Source organism: Clytia hemisphaerica, unplaced genomic scaffold, assembly GCF_902728285.1.
Source record: "Clytia hemisphaerica strain Z4C2 unplaced genomic scaffold, Clytia hemisphaerica genome assembly, whole genome shotgun sequence".
Classification (NCBI taxonomy): domain Eukaryota; kingdom Metazoa; phylum Cnidaria; class Hydrozoa; order Leptothecata; family Clytiidae; genus Clytia; species Clytia hemisphaerica.
The window spans coordinates 77,803-99,650 of record NW_027103737.1 but is presented as its reverse complement, the minus strand read 5'-3'; the positions used below and the strand labels follow the sequence as shown (position 1 = coordinate 99,650).

The 21,848-nt window shown below is 35.7% G+C and overlaps 2 protein-coding genes across 2 annotated transcripts; both read right to left on the bottom strand.

Annotated features, from left to right (window-relative positions):
• Positions 1–6,820: 6,820 nt before the first annotated feature.
• On the bottom strand, positions 6,821–19,912 carry LOC136805127 (uncharacterized). The gene is made up of 20 exons (XM_067061684.1): positions 19,629–19,912; positions 18,788–19,206; positions 18,386–18,618; positions 17,681–17,907; positions 17,294–17,464; positions 16,499–16,731; positions 15,832–16,021; positions 15,468–15,583; positions 14,647–15,108; positions 14,102–14,264; positions 13,454–13,600; positions 12,865–13,080; positions 12,301–12,486; positions 11,773–12,034; positions 11,294–11,399; positions 10,798–11,007; positions 9,057–10,458; positions 8,624–8,782; positions 8,063–8,338; positions 6,821–7,773 (listed from the first exon to the last, which is right to left on the bottom strand). The coding sequence occupies exons 1-20, from the start codon at positions 19,876–19,878 to the stop codon at positions 6,992–6,994; spliced, it is 6,210 nt and encodes a 2,069-aa protein (XP_066917785.1). The 5' UTR covers positions 19,879–19,912; the 3' UTR covers positions 6,821–6,991.
• A 1,219-nt stretch (positions 19,913–21,131) lies between these two features.
• LOC136805147 (uncharacterized) lies at positions 21,132–21,848 on the bottom strand. Its single transcript, XM_067061710.1, has one exon. It carries the CDS (start codon positions 21,846–21,848, stop codon positions 21,132–21,134), a length of 717 nt encoding a protein of 238 aa, XP_066917811.1.

The following is a 21,848-nucleotide window of genomic DNA, read 5'->3' as shown; positions in this document are numbered from 1 at the left end:
AAACAAAATAAAACGTGCAGCAGCCAAATATCAACCAACCAAATTTTGTCATTCAATTCCCGAGACATCGCTTCGATTTTTAAGGCCTTGTTTATAAGCTAAAGTAAAAATAATTACGCACATGTAAATGGGTCATTGTTTGAGGTCCGGCAAAATTTCCGGGAAATAGCCTATCCGGCGGTGCGCGGATCTAGGTGGGTTCCGCCTCCCCCGTAGATCTTTTTCTTGTGAAGTTGATCTTCAAATTCGTTTTCAAGGTTGGCTTGGCTCAAATTTTTTCATCTATGGCTCAAACTTTAGGCAATTTCTGAAAGATTTTGAAAATGTTAATTTCATTAAAAAGCGCCGGGTTATTTTTTCATGCATCCCTTTAGAAGTTTTGCGGCGCATTTTTTTGCTTGAGAGTCAAGTAAAAGATATAGCGCTTTCGCAGCATTAATCTTTGATAAGCATTTTGGCGGGACGCTAGTGTGAGTAACTATTTGTGAGTTATTTTCTATGTTTTCTAACTTTACTGAATGACTTACCGATGACCGACAGATCGCCACCGGTGGGATTCGAACCCACTAAATGCAAAGTTCCGATGTTCTGAAACCCAATGCCTAATCCACTGCATTTCATCACAAAAGAGTGCTTGTTTCGTCGAGCTCCAACTCTAACCCTAACTGATAATAACCCAATTCCTAGCCAATCTGATACGTAACCACACCCAAACCACACACATACCCAACCCTACCAGGTCGCCTACAGGTCCTGACACTATTCCCGCATGCCGGATCCGAAAAATAGATACATGTCTTTCGTCTTTATGAAGAAACCTTCACCTAAACTAAATCATCTCTTAATTAAGGGAGGTCAGTGGAAATTTCAAACTCAATTGAAAAATGTCAAACCAAGTATACTGAAAAGCCTCTATCCTCAGAAAAAACGAGGGGTCACTTATCTTTTAACCTTTAGTAGCTTTTCAGATGTTCCATTTTGAAGTTCCATTTTTTGAAGATTTCTGTAGAGAAACCTCCCGCCATCTTGTATAAACATCTCCACGGCACTGTAATCGAAAGTGTTTCACAAAATAAAATATCCGCGCGGGAAGCTTGGGGCGAGAGTGTTTTTCTGCAGCGCGAGCCGTAGACGGGGGTCACAATACCACCATTAACGACGTTATTTCCCAAAAACTTCATGAGCATACTGTGCATACATATCAAGAGGAGCCTTGAACCCTTAAGTTTCGCAATTAAAAGAAAAGAAACAAGACGACTTAAAGTCGAAAATTTCGCCTAGAATTTAAACTACATAGGAAAAACAAGAAGTAGAGATTGAAGCCAATTTGAAATCTACTTTACATCGAGCCTTGATGAAACAATTTTACAAGAACAACGAGGCTTAAAATTGCTAAAAAAGAGACCAATTTAAGAACAACTGTTGTTTAATTTTTAAGAACTAATATACAAAGGTAATATCATCGTCTATCAAAAGTTATTTATTTGATTCTTATAAAGCAAATGCTTATATAAGAAAAATGAATATGCTCATATTGTGTGCCGCCATCTCTTGTTTATTTTGTAAGAGCTAATTACCGAAAGGTATATCACCGTCTATCAAGAGTTATTGATTTGATTCTTATAAAGTATATGCTTATAAGAAAAATAATTATGCTCATATTGTGCGCCATACTTTGTTTACTTTGTAAGAACTAATTACCGAAAGGTATATTACCGCCAACAAGAGTTATTGATTTGATTCTTATAAAGTATATGCTTATAAGAAAAATAAATATGCTCATATTGTGCGCCATTCTTTGTTTACTTTGTAAGAGCTAATTACCGAAAGGTATATTACCGTCTATCAAGAGTTATTGATTTGATTCTTATAAAGTATATGCTTATAAGAAAATAAAGAAAAAATCAAAACTGTGGAGCTAGCGACACAAAGATATATGACGTAATCCAAAGAAAACCCGCGAAAATCGTCCGTGGTTATACGAGCGTGTAATTTGTAAATTAAATTTAGTGAGTTCGTCCACCGTATCAAGCACTTTCGTTTTCAAATTTTTTTTCCGATGACACCACCACCGCCGCCGCAGAAAGGCTATCGTAATACTTTCGCTAAGCGAAATTAAAAAAAGAGAAAAAAAAAGTAAAGTGTCAAATTGCAAGGTCCATTTCCACAAACATCAAAAATGTAATATTTCACATCAACGATTGGGTTTTTGGAACTTGATGCTAATGGATGGCCCCCAGAGATCAGGGGGCGCTGGTACATGCTTTCGAATAGCAGTTGCTTCACTCATGAAGAAAAAATGTGCTTCACCGAGGTAAATGATTCTTCACTTACTAACTACTAGCTTCATTTACTGTAAGTATGTCTATGCTATGTGTACCAATCAGTGTACAATGTGTCCCAAAAAGGCGGACAAATTCTTACTTTAATGGGATAAACTTTCGCAGGGATTAAATTTCGCGGATTTCGCGGATTTCGGTGTCATCCGCGAAATTAAATCCCAATGGAAATTTGGAAGGGCCTCCATCCGCGAAATATTTCTAAACAAAACTCGAAATATGTCAAATGGATTCATACTATTTGAATGGTTACCTGCATCAAAGAGGCGCAAATATGTGTATTTCAACAACCGATATGTACGATTTGAAAGGCACAAAATCGTGAAAATATTGCCACCCAATAGTGCAACCCGCGAAATTAAGTCCCCACGAAATTAAGTCCCCGCGAAATTTGAATGGTTAATTGCATCAAAGAGGCGCAAATATGTGTATTTCAACAACCGATATGCACGATTTGACAGTAAAAGGCACAAAATCGTGAAAATATTGCCACCCAATAGTGCAACCCGCGAAATTTTTGAATTTCACGGATAGGCTCAACCGTGAAATTTAATCCCCGCGAAATTTTATCCCATTAAAGTATATAAAGTAAAATCTTCATGATTTTTGCCAAAGTGTTCAAAAATATGATATCTTGTTATTATGCGCATTTTGCTTGATTTTACTTGGCAGGTAATATATTCTCACACCAATTTTCATAGGTATTCTAGCATTAACTTTCAAACTCTTTGCCAGTGGGAAATGTACAGATGGAAAAATAAGGTAGAGAGTTTTTCAGAAATAAGAGTATTAAATATTTTTTTTAAATCAGAGTCCTTCGAGCCGATATGACAGTTGTCCTTTGCGGACACAAAGCCTGTACATCGATTGTTTTTTGAAACAATAGCGAGGTTAAACAAGTGTTTATTTTGACCGTAAAGTGCGATGCCGTTGGTTCACTAGCATGGTATGCTTTGGCAAGGTTATGTACAAGCCTACGGTATCACACTTTACGGTCAAAATAAACACTTGCTAATAGAAAGACAATACTTCGCAACTTTGTCCCCTGCACATTCTTGGCTTCTTGATGCTTACTGATAGCGCCAGCTAACATTCTCTGGCGTCAATCAGCAACGTAAATAAAGCCTGGGATACACGGGGACGAGGTTGAATACTTCGCTCTCAACCGTCTCGTTCGATCTTTATTCAGAGTCTCCATGATATGATGATTCCATGTGGCAAGAGAACTTATTTATATATTCTAAAAAACTTTGAAATATCCCGAATTCTTAACATATTTCTAGCTTGATAATGAAAGATTTAGATCATCATAGAATTTTAAGAGACCGCGTCACGCACAGGTGGGTGTAAAATTTGGACTTTAGCCCTGCTTCCCGGGATCAAAAGGGCTGACATGCTAACGTACAATGTGACAGTTGAACCCGATTGGGTATACGGCACATCAAAGGCTGATTCTTCCATCTGGATAAAAAAGGGGTATAATGAGGGTTTAAAAAAAATTAAAATTTTGAAAATTTTCCAACCCCTTCAAAGACACGTTTTCAGAAAATTGACTAGAATGCTAAGCAACTCGGCAGCCCTGACTCGAATACCTGAGTTGCTTATAAAAACAATGTGTAAGTAAAATAAGAGTGATTTCGAAATTTGATTTTGCAAAATCATCTATTTTAGGCACTTTTGATAGAATTCGTCCAACGTTACGGAATAGATAACCTTCAAATCCCATAAAAGGTTTAATATCCTTCTTTTTAGTGATAGGGTCAGTCATTATCTAACAGAGTCACTAAGAAGCCACGAGTGCTAAGATTAATTTTGTAGCGTGCTAAATATGAACATTCCAGATATTACTTGTTGATAAAATTTTCCTAAGTCAATGAGTCAACGCTCGGGTAAATTAATGCGTGTCCAAATTTTCGTTAATTCTTCGGACCCATCATCACTCCTCCTAGCATAATAAATTATACCTTTAAAGAACCGCATTACGATGTAGAACATGAAAATTGGTGTTACTTAAATTTAGGTTTTGCCAATTTTGCGAAAAACTGCAAAAACCAAAAAATGCTGACGTCAGCAAAACTTGTTTTTTAAATAACTCGAGTTTGGCTAATGGTATAAACATGAAATTTGGACCAAACATTTTAGAATTCTAACCATAATATAGGCTACCGTAGCTTCCTCAATTACATTTTGTTATATTATTAGAGCAAATTTTATAAGAACAGTCTAGGTATTAATCCTTCAACCATCATCCTATTTTTTTAATAGGGGAAGGGGGCTCGAGGCCCCCTATGGACTTAAAAAAACTTTTGACCAGTGGTATTATATGGATAACTGAAGATGTATTACTAAATTTTTGTTCGGCCACTTGTCTGGTTGTTATTTTAACTTGACCAAAATCAAGTATTAACTGATTGACTCGTTCGATTTGACTGAAATTTGCTTCTGAAGGCTGATCTATAAAAAAAACAGACTAGTTACAGAAAAAATGTGATCCAATGAGTATTTGGTACCACTTTGCAGTCTGTAGTGACACGTTAACCACCTACCGGAAGCCAGGAAGGACTGGAGCTTTTAACCCTTTAAATACCACGGTCATTTTTTTCTAAGTTTTTTAAACAAAATCGCTAGTTCAAACTTCAAAATCTTATAAAAGTGGATTTTTGTCAAATTTTTGCATTGTTTTGACTTTTTGGCTTAAAATCTCGCTGGAAAGGCTCACTTTTGATTTTTTCTTTGCTTGACCATGAAACCCAATCCAATTCCTACGAGTTAGACAAAAAATGACGATTTCCAACTCAAACTGGGCATTTCAGGACATTGGACATTACATCCTACAGCACCTGACCCCGAGAATGTAGTAAACCCCGAGAATGTAGGTTTCTCATTTTTAGCATTGTAGCCCTAACGATAGTTCAACCTCATAAAAATTTGTTTCAGAGCATACTGTTACATGTTACTGATTATTTCTGGACAGAAAATTTTAACTTGAATTAATTTTTTCCAACGAAAATCTGAATGGAAGTTGATTGGATATTACCCGAACTGAGACATTTTTTAAATAAATCCTCTCTAAATCGAAATCTATTGGAATTAAGTTATGAAGATAGGGTATATTCTTAGTCCTAATGAACTGAGGAAATGGGGAAAATAGTCGATTTCAATATTTATTGTTCTAAGTTAGATATTTTGACGAAAATGTTTGACCTAACTTTTGGGGTTAGTTGACCTACAATTTGGGGGCCTTTATAACCCGACATAAAAACAGTAAAAAGTCTGTCAAATTATATAAAACTTGTTTGTTGTACTTTCATAACATGAAAGTACTACCTGAGAGATGATTAATGTTGAAACTTTAAGCTTTTACGACGTGTCCCAGACCCGTTGGGGCCCCAGCCCAATCAGAAAATTTGCCTAAGTTTGGAGCAATAGAATTTGGACTTAAGTAGAAATTTTTAGACCCGATGTGGGAAAATATCCACCGGGGCTGTGAGGCAGGGGTGTTGTTACATTATTCACATATTTCAACACAAAATTTTCAACCTACAAAATAAAAACAACTTTCTTGTCTCTTCTTTTCGTAACTCCTTTTACTTTTCCTCATTTGTAGTACGATGAAATTAATATATTTGTTAATTTTTTGTCAGCGTATGTTTCTAAAGTATGAATTTCACTTAGAGAACAATAATTTCCGATGAATACCGAAATTCCATTCCTAACAACCGAATCTTTTCACCTACATTCTGGGTGTTAAAAAGTGAAAAAATCCAATTTTTAGAACAACAAAATGCTCTTTAGAATATTGTTTTGGTATAAAATATTTCTAAAATTTGCTGTTAGAATTAATCCTATTGAAAAAATATCAACATTTTACTATTACTAGATTTAAAGCCATAAAACCAAACCTACATTCTGGGGGCTATAACGAAAATGGGAGTCAACTTCAAGGACCAAAGAAATTGGTCTATCTATCAAAAGTAATGAAACTAACCCCTGAGAAAGTATTTTGGGAGTTCAAAATTTCGTTGAAAATATTTAATATCTTTTAAAATGCAAATCTACATCTTTCAGGTCTGATTCAAATTTCACCTACATTCTCGGGGTCAGGTGCTGTATATAGCTTATCCATGTCTAGTATACTCGTCATTGGTACTGGTTAACTTGAAATGTTCATCAGTGATAGATACTGACGATCTAAGACAATGTACAAAAGTTCAATTTAGTCACTTGAGCGGTTGCTGCTTTGCCCCAGCACCCAGTCAAAGAAGCTCCAAGGGTTAAGAACACGTTTTTAAGAACATTTTAAGATTTGGCGGTCTCTAACTCGAAAAGTTAATATTCAAAGAATTTAGAAATTCTGGATGTTTTATAAAAGACGCGCGACTTGAAATAAAACCGATTTTAGGACTACGTACAGCCTGTAACCTTGCATACGAAAAAACGATTTTAGAATGTTCTGATATCATTTTTCAAGGAAAATAAAATTTCATACTTATATACTATGGTAATTTAATTTTTTTATGTACAAAATTATATGATTTTTTCTAAAAAAATTTTTTTACATTATTTTGTAGTTGATTGTCTAAAAAAAACATAACAAAGGAAATTGTAATAACTGAACAAAAAAATTATTTTTTTCAAAGTGTATTTTTGCTTTAGCACACATCACCATCAAATGGATTTCCGCTTCCTTCGATCACTACACGATAGATTTTCAGACTATCCGGTTTACCAAGAATGACAAAGGCACCACTATCGTTTGTAATTGTGTCCACATGATTATTATCAGTACTAACCAATTGCTCACAGTCAGTATAACCGGATGCTCCTTGCCACGGACATAGCCCAAATCCTGTTTCCGGACTAGCGAACAAGATATATTCCGATTGTTTAACCTTTTGAAATTTAACTGACGTGGCAGCTTTAGGAAGTTGTTGATAAAATTCCAGTTTTTCCGTATCTTGGTTAAAACGGTGTAGTTTCATATCTTTACGTCGGCTCGAAGACACAGATACGACAGGCTTGCCATTAAGTTTTCCAACAGAAACGTAATTCTTTCGGCCACTATTGATGACGATTCGTTGACTTTTCTTCAAGGAACCTACATTGTTGCCAGGGCCTTTCAAAACATCAAGATAACCACCAGAGCCTTTAGCAACCGAAGCAATAAGGAATTTGTTGCCCTTGGATTCAAATGTTTTGATGTCAATGATCTCAGTCTTGTTATGTCCGTTGTGATTAGAGGTCACTCTCTCTTCTTTAAGTTTCTTGTTCAAAGACCTTTTGAGGAGACCTTTACTATCAATTATCGGTGCACTATCAGACTCCATCAATTCTTCGTTGACGCTCTGGTATGGTTCAAAGATTCGATTGGTTGGCGACCAAAGATAAATTTCTGCTGTTGTTTTGTTGCAGCCAGATTGAGAATATGTTTCATCTAAAAAAGGAAATATAACAAGTTTAGTTTCTTCAAAACTCCGATGAGAATTTAGAAATATTAACGCGAAATTTAGCTTTATCACTAATCTAAAAGAGGGCTGGTCCTACGATACATTCTCCTTCGTCTCTAGAATCTCGCAAAAGGAAAGGAGTGTAGTAGTGTAAAGGAAATTGGACTTTGGCAAGAATAGTTTTCCCATTCCTTTTTTCGCAGGCAATGACACAAAAGACTGGGCAAGCATTTTCTCATCATTTAATCAATAACATCGAAAGGAGAGACGTCTTACTTGCAATTTGATGATCCACCAACAACGCTGATTGGTTGTTATACAAGAAAAATTCCAACAGTACAGCGTTCGTTTGGATACTTTGCAATACAGTACATGTAGGAAATTCTCCACACTCCAAAATATAAGCTGAACCACAGGTAGCTGTAACTTCTGAACGAGCGATTGAAATGTAATGTTTTCCTTCAATAATGGTAGATTGAATAGAACCGAGATCTTCGGAAGGAAGTTTGATTGTTGATGATATCTCGACTCCCTCCAAGTATGCTCCCGCCACTGTAAGGAAACAATGATATATCATAACATGATATAATTCAGAGGAATAATTTTTTTTGTTTCAAGTAAAGGCTAAGTAAAAAGATGCAAGAGAAGATCTTGTCCTCGACAAAGTATTTGTTTAGATATACGCCCCCAAAAATTCCATTTGAAAAGAAAAAATAATCTAAAAGTTGAAACTTCAACCAATAATATTTACCAAGAAAAATTCCTTATACATTGGTGATAAAAAACTGCTGGAAGGGTCTCTTAATTTTACTTCAAAAAGCTAAAAAATCAGTTTACCTGCTAGTGTAGTTAGCGAGGAAATTTTTCCACACAGACTTCCAGCGTTTGTAAGGTACATATCTAACTGGCCTTGGATCTCGTCACCGACGTTTGGTTCGTAGTTATGGTTACCATTTACCAATTGACCGTTGATGTAACCAGTAACATTTAAGCTGCCTAAAAATAAAAGGGAAGCAACGGTCAGAGGTGTTTAGAGATTTTAAAGAAATAGTAATATGAAATGGATTTTGAAATTGATATTTTACCAACACATAAAATTGATATAAAAAATATCAGAATATATATTAGAGCTTAACGGCCTTGACTACAGTACAGAACTAGCTTGGTTGAAGATTGACGTTACAAAATCGACCCTAAAATCAGCTTTCTCCACCACTACACGTTCGTAACGAATTTATCTTTTTCACTCTAGATGATTCTAACGACTTACCATTTATCATTAAGTCTTTAGTGAAGATTTGATCTGCTCGAAGTTGGAATGGTACGCGATCACGTCTTAACACAAGATTGTTGAAATCAACTAAATCCACACCGTTGATATTGCCAGTAACCCAAATATCATCCACAGTCAAATTGGTGACGGTTTTAGCTCCGGTCAACATTGAGGTCTTGTTGATTTCAACCAGATCTGATGGTAAAATGCCATTGACGGTTGAAGTGTCTGTGACAATAATTTCAGTCATTGATACATTGTTGAATGATTTGAGTCCAGAGATGGTTATGTTGTCGTAAAGATCGATTCTGTCTTGGTCTAGTTGATACAGATTTACACCATCAACAAAACCAGTGGAGACAAGGATAGATTCGAAAACGACAGAGTTGTTGAATTTAACGTTGGACGAGACCGCTTGATTGCCAGTGGTCAGCAGGAAATCGTTACTCAAGTCAAAACCATTAATCTTGTCAGCTTTCACATATTGAGAAACAGTCAATTCCTCGAATTCTAAGTTTCCTTGAATATCTTGTTCAGTGTAATTGTACAGATAAACAGCGTCAAAATACAGTTTGGTAATATTAACATTGTTAATCAAATCAGTCTTAACATCTCCTTTAAATTCACCATCCCCAACTGTAAGATTCTCAAACTCCATCTGGTGGCAAATTGTCTGGTTCCCAGTCTTCAAAAGGGTGTCAGTTAACATTCGTGTGATGTTTACATCACCTAACGATTTAGTGGTTTCTAATTGGTCAATAACGACATCGCTGGTAAACCGAATAATTCCTTGGAGTGTAGATGTTTCATTAGTTGGAACGGCAGATTCTAAGAAGCCATCAAAATCAACACCGTTTACAGTTTTGATTGCCAGATTCTCCTCCACAAACAAATCATCAAAAATGTAGGTTCCAGTGATGTTTTGATCTCCTGTAGTCTTCAAAGCCTTTCCAAAAACATCGGTCAGATTCTCACCATTGATCAACTCTGTTTGGATGCTTGATGCTGAAACGTTGGTGAAGCTGACATTGCCAGATAAGGTTTGATTAACACCTTGAAGAAGAATCTCATTCAAAGAAAGACCATTCACTCCAGTGCTGGTGTGGACAGTATTAGCAGTGACATTATTGAATGTTAAGCTCCCATTGATTGAAAGAGTGCCATTCGAATCTACAAATGCAGCATTTTCCAAGAATTCATTTAGATCAGTACCATCAATAGATCCACCAGCATTAAGAGTACCATTTACTATAACGTTATTTATGAAGGTGACATTTCCAAGGAGGGTTCGATCTCCAACAGTTTTCAATGATTCTTGTTCAAGCTTGGTTAGGTTAATGTTGTTGATGGTGCCCGATGTGGTCAGTGTATCTTTCAGTATGACAGTGTTTGTGAAGACCTGCAGTAGAAAAGAGTGTTTAAAGTTGAAGTTCGGTTTCCAGAGCATAGCTGGCAGCTTTTTAAGTTGAGATAAAAAGAAACTATATTTTTTGCAAAGTTTATAAAGGTTGCGGACAGTCTTTCAAAGCCAAACGCACAGGTCGATCTAGCGTATCTCAGACAACGTTATGTTCTTGGATTAAATTACGGATACATAAACAAAATTGAAAGAATGACCAAATTGGACTATACATTTGGTGGCCAGTCTGCTGTCCAGTCCTAGGAGTACAATAAAAAAATTCTGTATCAAGCATGACTGCATGCGAGAATTTAGAATATATCTAAATCTAAGACTTACCTTTTCTCCGGCAACTGTTTGATTCTTGGAGATTCTGACAGTGTTGTGGTAGAGCTCTGTCAAATTGACTCCATTGATCAATCCAGCTACTGAAAGGTTTTGTTTGCAATCGATACCATTGACGAAGACTAATCGTGTGTTGTTTATCGTCTCACTGGTGTTCTTGTAAATGGCTGAGGCTTCCAGATCTGATATATCGATTCCATTGACCTATGAAACCATTGATAAATAATGTTAGAACGGGTATAACATAGGCTAAGAAATGAAAGGATCGATCAAGAATCAGGAAACTAGTTCTAATTTTATGTTAAATATGCAACAGAGGCTCTCGCAAAGACCGCACCATTTTTTTTTATAAGGCAAAAAGAGTTCCCTTAGGTTAGCAGACATTGTGAGCGGCCTTTAAATGAAAAATTTACTTTTTTTAAGATGTAAACAAATGAAGTAGTGAACAAATTCCATTGCCACAAATTTTATATATCAGAAGAATGCTCACCTTTCCAGTGATGTCGACAACATCAGTAGTAATGGACGAAGTGAATGTGGTATCGTTCAGTAGACGGATCGTGCCAGTAATGTTTTGTTTGGTGTTCGTTGTTAACCTGCAAGATGCGGAGAGGTTCATCAACTTATTCAGAATTGATTGAACCGATAGATGGAATTTAACAACTGGATTAAAGTTTTGTGCTGATTGATCCATTGATTAGAAGTCTTACTGGATCCAGTAGCCTTCAGGAGACTTACTCCCAAAAATTTAAAAATGAAAATTTAACAAATCATAACCCAGAAGGTGCATGATTAAAAGAACAGTTTCTTAGTATAGTGCCCCTTAATAATCCAACCAGCTTTCATACTGGAAATATTTCCAGCTGGCACACAACGCCGTTTTAACGTTTGTTCAATGCTCACAACGTCCATGTAACGTTAGATGAACATCGAAACAACGTTGTATGCAAGCTGGGTTTGATAACTTACCAATTATCGACACTTTGTCCATTCAATTTTTCAGTTGTGATCTCATCTGTGAAAGTTACCGAATTCTTAAATGTGACATTTGCTTCTACAGTTTGACCAGGGAGATTCTGTGCAGCTTCACGAAGGAACTTTGAAAAGTCTTCATCACCGATGACGTTGATACTGTGGATGTTTAGTATGGTGACATTGTTGGTGAAAGTCTTGGATCCTTCGATGTGTTGAATGGTGGAAAGTAACACCAAATCATCCGGAATCTTTAGACCTGGTAGATGAATATAAAGAACAGTTATCTATAATAGTTTCTATGCTATAGATCTCATTTACAGTATTTACTTTCAATGTAATTAATATAAAAGGTAATAATAAGCATTGCTTCTATTGACTTCTTCTATCGGTATAAGCGCAATCTGGGACGATTATTTCAGAAAATGTTCACCTCGCCAGGGAATACTTAGAATTGAAGAATATTCAAGAAAAGATACAAGTCGAAGTCGAAATCGAACATTTAATGCTTTTAATGATACTTACCATTGACTGTTCCTTCAACTCTGACAGAGGATATATTCAATGATTGGAATTTCACCATAGATGCATTGATCTTTGTTCCATTTACCAAGACGAGAACATTGTTCAGTAATTCCTCTACATTAATGTTATTAACCAGTTCTGTCAATAGTTGCTCTGCGTTGACAGTTGAGTGGAAATGCTTCTTGCCTAGAAAAATTAAAGGTTGTAAGTAGCTAGAAGGGGAGGCCATCAATTAAAATAGCTTTCTAGGTTGAACTAATAACTAGACCTTTACACGTTTCTTAAAGAACAATTTTATAAGAACGCAAAAGTGACATTTGAGCGAAACCCGAAGAACAATCTAAGAGCAATCTGACCCCGAGCCTTAGATGTCACTAAAAAGTAAAGCTATGAAACGAAGCGTATTGCATTTGTCTTAACACAAGACAGTGATAGCAAAATTCCAAAGCCAGGGTAGTCAGAGCCATCCAATGATCACAGGCTTTTACAAAAGAGTGTACCCTCGAGAAACTTGTTATTTCTAGGCTTCTAAAAAGAAGGGCGCATGCACAGTTAAGGACTAACCTGTAACAGTTCTATTGTCTCCTTTCTGAACAACAGTTTCCACAAACGTTTTCAAATCCACACCATTGATATCTCCATGAACTGTTACATTCTCCATCAGATGAATACTTTCGAATGTTTTGTGTCCGGTAATGATGTGTGAACCGTCCGAAAGCACCAAGTCGGTTTGGAAAATGAGGTTGTTGATGGTAGAGTTACTGTTGGTGATCAAGTGTTCTGAAAAGATCAAACGATTAAATTTGTCTCAAAAAGCTATTCACAGACTTTGAACAACATTCTGTATTTCGATCAAACAGCATTCCCCGTTCGAGTTTGAATTAAAGAGGTTTGACTTCCATTGGCGGTTTTTAACTCTGTCAAACTTATCAGAGGAAGAGATTTGTAATTGTAACTTCATTACAGCGTTGCACTTCTTCGCATGTTTCCGACGTACTTGCTCTATTGTCTTAAATCCGCCAGTGAAGGCTACTGCCATCCAGTAACGGATCACTTTTAGACCCTCAAGATTCAAATATACGAAAAGCAAGACAAAAAAGACTAATTATTTGGTATCAAGAAAATGATATAATCTAGTTAAACTGACACTTACCTTGCACAGTGACATTTTCATTGAAAACAACTTTGCCAGTGAAATTATTGGTTTGGTTTTTCAAAGCTAGATTGTCGAAGTCTTTGCCATTGACTGATTCAATGTTACACTGTCCTTTAACTGTCACATTCTGGAAGATCTTCGACCCTAAAATTTCAAAAGAATAAACAAAGGTCGACATTTACTGAGTATTTAGCCCTTTAGCTAAAAGAACCAATCCTAGGGTTTGTCTTTACGATTGAGGAAATACACTTTCTATCAGAGAGAAGATTAGTAAGTTTGATGAAAGCTTCATGATTGGACATTTTCACCAAGTCAAAGAAACGAGACAGATTCGTTTTAAATATATATAACGAGCACATCAAGAATTGGTGTTTTGACCTTCAGTAGAATCTCATGAATAAAACACAACGAACCTAAACACAGTCAATTTCAACGACTAATATTATGCGGTCGTTGCGGTTGTTTAATATATTAACATTAGATGGACGTCAAAACGATCTTGACTAAAATTTCTGAAAAGCACGATCCCAGCTCGGCAGAGAATTTCCTTTAAAATTGATTTATAAACGCTTCAGCGTAAACTTTCCAAAACAAAGGAAGCTCTAGTTGGTGATTTAAAAGGCACAAATAAAAACTCCAAAGTACCTTGAATCTCTTCGTCAATGTTTTGGTCAGAGTTTGCAGATTGCCAGAGCGCAGTAATGTTTGCACCATCAACATATCCACCAACGTTGACATCAGAACTAACGTTGAACCCATTTGTAAATATGATTGATTTGGTTAGTATGTCTGATCCAGTTACTGAGACCTTTAGTGGAGAATAGTTGATAAATTTAACTTTGAAGTTTAAACTATTACAGAAAATTAAGAGAATTGAAAGCTACTGCGCTACACTTTGATTTTTTTCTTACTAGATTTTATCGGAGTTGTTTTTCTAAAAAACGATGCATTGTGGGACTGTTTCGGGAGTATTACAATAGAAATCTCTTATGAATCCTATTATAATAATCCCAGAAACAATCCCACAAAATCTAAACTCCGATAAGATCAATTACTTTGTCGCCAAAGTCGTAAACTTTGGTCTAATCCTAGCGGTAAAGATGCTACGTAACTATGTAATAGTAGCTAAATCCTGCTCATCTTGAGAATTTAGTATCGATATACGACTCTTAGAAATACATTATATTTACCTTATTAGCAGCAAAATCTGAAATATTAACGCCGTCAACTTTTCCAACTGTTTCGAGAGTCCGGAAATTGACACCAATGTATGTTTTGCGTCCAGAAATAATCTGTTCCGTATTCAAGGTCAGAACGTTTTCAAAACGGATACCATTAACTGTGTTGTTGTAAAGTTCCAGATTCTCGTTTCTGATGAGTACATTATCGGTAAAATTCAAATGGCCAGAGATGGTTTGGTTTCTGGTCTTTGTTAGAATCTCATTGATATACAAGTCGTTGATTTGGTTTTCCACAGTAAGATCGCGAGTAAAATTGACAACTTCGTTAAAAGTGTATTGACCAGTTATAGTCTGTGCTACGGTGTTTTGTAGACCATGTTGATGAAGGTCTGTGATATTTGTACCGTCGACTAGACCTGTGACGTATGCTTCTTCGATATTGACGTTGTTCGCTTCGATCGTTTCGAATGTCTGGAATTAAGACGTCAAAACTTTGCATAAATAATGATATAGGATTAAGTCATCGCATTAAGATTAAAGAATTGCTGCATAAACAATTTCAATAGAATCAACAAATTTTTTTAGAACTTGTACTATTACTCTTAACGAGCCCGTATAACTGCATCTTACGATTCTAGACTTTATTATTATATTGTGCTGATATAGGGAAAAGACGTATTTCTTTTCCTGTTTCTGGCCATCTTGCTCAGCATCCGTGTCAATCCAATTTGAAAATGCTTGTGAATTAAAATTGATGAGTAAGCAAAAAATATCACTCCTATTTAAAAATAAAGCCTTCAACGATTGGCGGAGAGACATTATGATCATACCTTTTTGCCAGCGATGGTAACATTGTTGTGGTCGAGGTCTACCAGATCGATCATTTGTTGCTGTAATGTGGAGATTGTTGATTCATCTTGGGTCACTTTCTCTTTTAATTCGGCAGCTGGTAAAAAATATAAGGATTACATATTTTTTTTCTGAGGGTATCTACTTTAAAAATTCAAAACAGTGAGGGTCCTAACTTTTACTGAAATGGCTTCTTTAAAGAGGCATTTGCCAATGGTTTAAGATCAACATACCATTCAAAAGAATTGAAAACATACATCAATATTTTGGACTAAACTCTCGAATGTCTTAATTAATTTTTTAAAGAGCAGTATAGATTAGAAATAATCAAAATCTAGTTTGCACCTTTGATAGCTAATTCTTTAATAGGGTTTGGTGTCACTTGACCAGTGTACAAAACATCTTCAGTTTGAAGGTTGGTGATATTGATGTTATTGCCAGAGATGTGAAGTTCAGTATCCAAAGTTTGATTTGTTGTCTTTGTCAACACTTGGTTGATGATAGGGTTCAATTGTGATTCCAGATCTTCTTTCACCTAGGGATGGATAGTATATTTGATAAAAGAACAATTTAATTCTGTCTGAAGATTATGTGAGCACTTTATTTACACATCATGTGGGTGCTGGGGAAAATGTTAGGTAAAGTGTCCACATACACTTTGAGACTTTAAATCGATGAAATGATGGGAACTACACAATATTACAGTATTTGTCGAATGACAGGGTCTAAATTTGAAGATGCTGAAAATCTATTTATTAAGCTCCGAAAGTCAAGCTCGAAAAATGACTACTAAGGGAAGTAACAAACATGAGAATATCAGCAAACATGATTTTCTACAGACAGATGGACAAACATTCGAGAATGAAAACTAAATGCTGCGAAGATCATTCGGGTTCACATTCGTTTAGGATTTCCTTAGCTATAAGATAATTATTGAAAGAAGAAAAATCTTGCCAAAAATTTCCGGATCATTTAAATCCTAGACAGAAAGGATTTAATTCTAATTTCTTACCTCTGTCAATTCCTGTTTCATTCTTTCCAAGAGATCTTTGATCATTTGTGGCACTGTTTGCGCAGAACTCTCCGTTTCATTTCGTACGAATTGCACCTTGAAAATATTGGTCCCATTACGTGATTCCAGAGCATAGTTTGCAACCGTTATAAAGGTTTCGTTGAACGCGCTGAAGACGGATACTGATCGAACGTCAGGTATAAATGATGAATTATCCGGATGTGGTGAAAGTCCTGGGTAATCAAGAATAGACTTGTTAGAAAAGACCTACAATTCATGATATTCATGACGTAATGTTTTCTATGGAAAGACCCGGTTATTGCCAGTAGTAGCAAATTTTATGCAACTTTTGTCTAGTTTTAATTTGCCACTACTGACTAAAACCGAGACACAATAGACGAATCGTCAATGTTTAGAACAGCCTTAATCCAAAAAAGGTAAGTGTCTGAAGATGTTCAGTCAGTTATAAAGTTTTACATCGAGGTTCCAATCATAGATTTATTCATATACTAATGCTAGTTGGAGAACTGAACTGTAAAGCTTTTATTATTTAGCGGGGGGGGGGATTCCGAGGGTACACCAAAGCTGAGCAACGGTAATTTTTTCCTGAAAACTACATGTCAAAAGATACATTAATACCAGAAATTATGTCTTACAAAACCGATCATTTTTCAGTTAAATACCGGGAAATAAGTTTACAGATTGTCGGAACATGCTCTTTATTTTGAGTTTATCCAATTTCCTTCAAGAAGCTTTAAAGATTAAAGCAACATATTTCGTAAACCGATTTTATACCTTGAACCATAGTTGGTTTGAAAATCCCTTTGACAACATCATATGTATAAATGGTAGCTTGGGCTTTGGCGTTCGCGATGACTAGCATAGGATCTCCGAATTCACTGACAAAATATGTAGCTTTCACAGCTCCGTTGGTTGGGATACGTTGCCATTCAACCCAAAGGTTTCCTGAAAATAAATGAAAACAAAAAGGAAAATTTATTTGTGAACAATATGATCGAAAAGAAGCTTGGTACTATGATTGCAAAGGAAAGACTTGAGAAATTCATATCACGATATGTAAACAAAGCTCTTGATTACACAGGTTCCCATTCTCGTACTTCAAACAGTTAAGTTTCTAAACTAAAAGGATTTAGGGCTAGTTTGAATAAAGTAGCCTCTTACCAGTCCACCAAAAGATAACCGACTCAATGGTGTAATCTTTTTGGTATTCTTGACGATAGTCAGCGGTATAAACGACTCGTCTGGTGTACTCATTGCACACTACTAAATAATGATGGCCGTTGTAGGTAAAGTATTCGAAATCTTTTGCGCCGTGTGTTGGTATACGTTGGTATAAACCGTAAGGTGCGAAATTATCTTGATAGGTTAGTTCGTGTTCTTCTTTCTCTCTGGAAAATGAGACGATATGTTAATTCAAAGACTATGACACGCCAGAAAAACAGCACTACGGAAATTATATGAAATTTAAAAGTTTTATAGCAAAAAAATTCGTGACTTGTCAGCACTCTTTGTTTGGAATGAAATGATTCGTATCTTCAAATTTTACCGGGCGCGCCACAAAAACAGTTTCTCTTTGAAACTAATTTTTCGAAATGTAACATTTTTTTTAACCATTCCTATTTCATTGGAAAGAAGAAAGATAATCTTAACTTTTGATGAATTTAATAAATGACCCATCAAAATTTATACTCCACTGAATAAAAAAGTTACTTTCAGAAAGTGCTCGAAAACGTTAAAAATCGACCTTTAGTTAAGGTTTGGCCCTTCCGCCTCAATCAATGAGAAATATGGCGAATCCACGAAATATCGAAACTCGAAAATCTTAATTCTTAGGATAAAACTAAGAGTTAAGTAGGTTCAACTTACTTATAAACGTAAGAGTAAATATCAGTCGATCCAGAATTATCTTGATGATTTGCGAAAAAGATGTATCTTTGGTTGTCAATCAATGCTACTTCAACGTCTTGTGCACCCAGGGTATCGAAAGATTGCAGAAGTTGAAAACCACGACGTAATTGCACGTGTAATGTCGATTGTACTTGGTAACGGTTACCACGCTCAGAATAAGAGTTTGCTGTCAAGTAAAACTTGTAACCACCCTGAAATTACAAAAAGTAATGTAAAGATTGTAGCCCCTTCCACACAGGAAATGTTTCTTAAGTTTTAAAATTAGCATTTGGATAGACACGTACTGCCAATTCAATTTTTGGAATAGTTTTTCGCCCTACTTTGTCATGTACCAAGTAATATCAAGACATTTAGTCTTACCTTATCAAAAACATTGACGCGTGTAGCTCCAAGTGTTCCAACTCGACTTCTGTATTGGAAAGGTGGTCGAAACTCCGGTTGGTATTGATTCAGTTGGAAAGACTGTTGATAAGTCTCGCCAAATCCTCCAAGACCTTTTCCAATTTGATCGACAAAAATAGCATAACTGTACGTAGAGTCATGCACATAATGAAAGTCAACAGCACCTGATGTCGAGAAATCTTGAAATTTTTCGAATTTTTCAGAAGTAGTGTTTAGTTTGTAGATGGTTGATTTGGTGGCATGTTGTCCAGTCTGGTCTGCAAAATTGACGGCAGTAAGATATTGTTCGTTAGCAATGGTGAAAGGATCAAGCTGCATTGGATGGGTCGTTGGAATGGTTGCCCATGGAATGATTTCCGATATCTCCGTTTGATATGCTGAAAAAGAATTTCAAAAGTTTCAATATATTTAGCGATATTTATTTTTAGCAAAACTTTCGGATTTGAGACATTTTTCAAAAAATAATTCTAACCCCGAAATTTAACTAATGAATTACGAAAAACAGCGGGAAAAAATAACAGTTCGGATAGCATAAATCTAGCCTACTTTGGACGGAAAGGAAAAGATAAAATAGTTTTTGGAAAAGTTACTCACTACACAATTCTAAAAATCCTTTACCAGGCGGATATTTTCAGTACAAAAAGTAGAAAAGCAACCCCAAAAATATGCATCTTGTAAGGAAAATTTCAAAAGATGAACGGGATGACATAAGTGACGTAAAACGGCAAAGTTTTGATAAGATTAGAACCATGGAAAAATACTGGAATATCAGAAGAAAAAAGTGAAAGAATTTTCTTACTTTTAGTTTCATTTTCAGGTTGCAAATCGCCATCCAAAGATCTTCGTTTACGAAGAGGTGCTTTCTCGAAAGCTGTTTTCCTTAAACCGACTTGATATTCAGCTAAGACATCTTGCATGTAGTCGTTCAAGTCCTGCGTTGAAAGTTCACCATGGTTTCCTTCTGATGGGTTGAACCAAGCACTGATGCAAAGCAAAAAGAAGAAAACTTTGATGGAAGTTTTTGTCACCATTTTTGAGCGTGTATGCATGTCAGCTGTTGACTACTACACTCTCTATGTGTTGATTTGAAAATTGCAATTCCCGATTTTTATACTCTTTGAAAATTGAGTGATGGAGTACCATTGGGAGTCAGTAGTCCCACAGGAGATGAATGACATGATAATGACAAAAAACGAAATTCCTAAATTCTCTTGGGAATTAGAAATGATTGTAATCAAAGCAACAATAGAGTAACAATTAAGAGTTTTTATATTCTTTGAAAATTGAGTGACTGAGTACAATGGGGAGTTAGTAGTCCCACAGGAGATAAATGGTAATTAATAAAAATTCTAATTAATGACAAAAACGAAATTCCTAAATTCTCTTGGGAATTAGAAAACGATAGAAGAGAAAGCAACAATGGAGCTTTTCTTTTCTAAGATTAACTCCTATAAGAATTTCAAGACGGAATTTTGGAGTTTACTTAGAGCAATAGACGATTTTTTTTTTTTTTTTTTTTTTTTTAACATTATTATTTCCTTGATCTCCAAAAATATTGGTTCTTCTTACAAGAAAAGTGTTATATAATGTATATGCTGTGTGTATAAAATATATAAATAACTAACAACTCGAACAGATACGGGAAGAAGGACTCAATCGGAAGGAATAAGGAAAACTAAGTGAAGCTCGGAATCAGAATACTGAGATATGACGTTTGGAAGTTTGTTCGATTAGTAATAATTAAACTGGATAACGGCTTGTTCGCAAGATAGTCGTCCTAGATAAATTATGGCAGACAGTAAGAAATAAATAAACTATTCTTAGATGAATAATATCTCGTAAATATATTATGATTTTTATATAGGCCGAGGACTAGGCATAGAACAAGATTGTGAGAAGTGTGAAAAAATAAATAAAAAATATTGTAGTTAATTCGATGAGGCGTTTGAGTTGAGGAATGTGATACGTCGCTAATAGAATTAATTGCTAAATATTAAAAAAAGACAAAAACAAAAAAAAACAAAAAAAACAAAAAAAAAACGAAAATGCAAGAGGAGTATGCTGTCCCAGCCTTATTGTTAAAAATATATATAGATATATTAAGCATAAATGTAAATAAATTTTAAACTGATTTAAAGCTCAATGTGTCAAAACCTAAGGTAAGCTTCAATGAAAAGGAAAGGATGGAGTTAGGTTAGGATCCTGAAGTAGTAAAACATTAGAATTCGCAATACTGTCAAGAATATAGTTATTGAGATACTTAGGTAACTTCGAATAGGTGATTATTGAAAAATTTCAAAGATCAAATTGAACTCAATGATTTAGCTAATGCCCTATCAAAATAAAATTTCCAAGCTAGATTTGCAAAGCTATCTTTTGATTCGATATGCTTTATGTTAATAGGTAAATCATTAAAACATGTAGCACCCTCGTGCTCAAAGGTACCAGCCACACGATTTCTGTTTTCAACATCATGCAGAATGATGTTTTCAGAACGCAGCTCTCTGTCAGGGTTGGTTACTTTGGATAGGCGTAGGTAAGATGGCCAATCGGGGTTATGGAGTGCGCTGTGTACGGTTTTTGCCATGGTGAAGTCGATCATTTCGGTGACGGGTAGCCATTTCAGCTTGATAACATCTTTGATGGAGGCGTGGCGCTTCAGCACAAAACCAGCCGCGGCGTTCTGAACTTTCTGCAAACGTTTTAGTTGGTATTTTGCAGCATCTGAAAGTAGCACAGATCCATACATTAATTTGCTGAGGACCAAAGACTCCACTAGCATTTTACGTTGGTGCCAGGTTGTGATGTTTTGAAACTGTTTCAAGTTACGAAGTTTAGCAAAACAGCACTTTAGCGTCTGATTGACATGCACAGTCCAATCAAGATGCTCGTTCAATTTGACGCCGAGAATCTTGAAGTTCTGGACTCTTTCGATGTCTTGGCCGGCACTTTTTATCTCGGTGACCAAGTCAGCAAGCGAGTGGCGTTGTGCTAGCTGTCTGGTTGAAAATACAGTCAT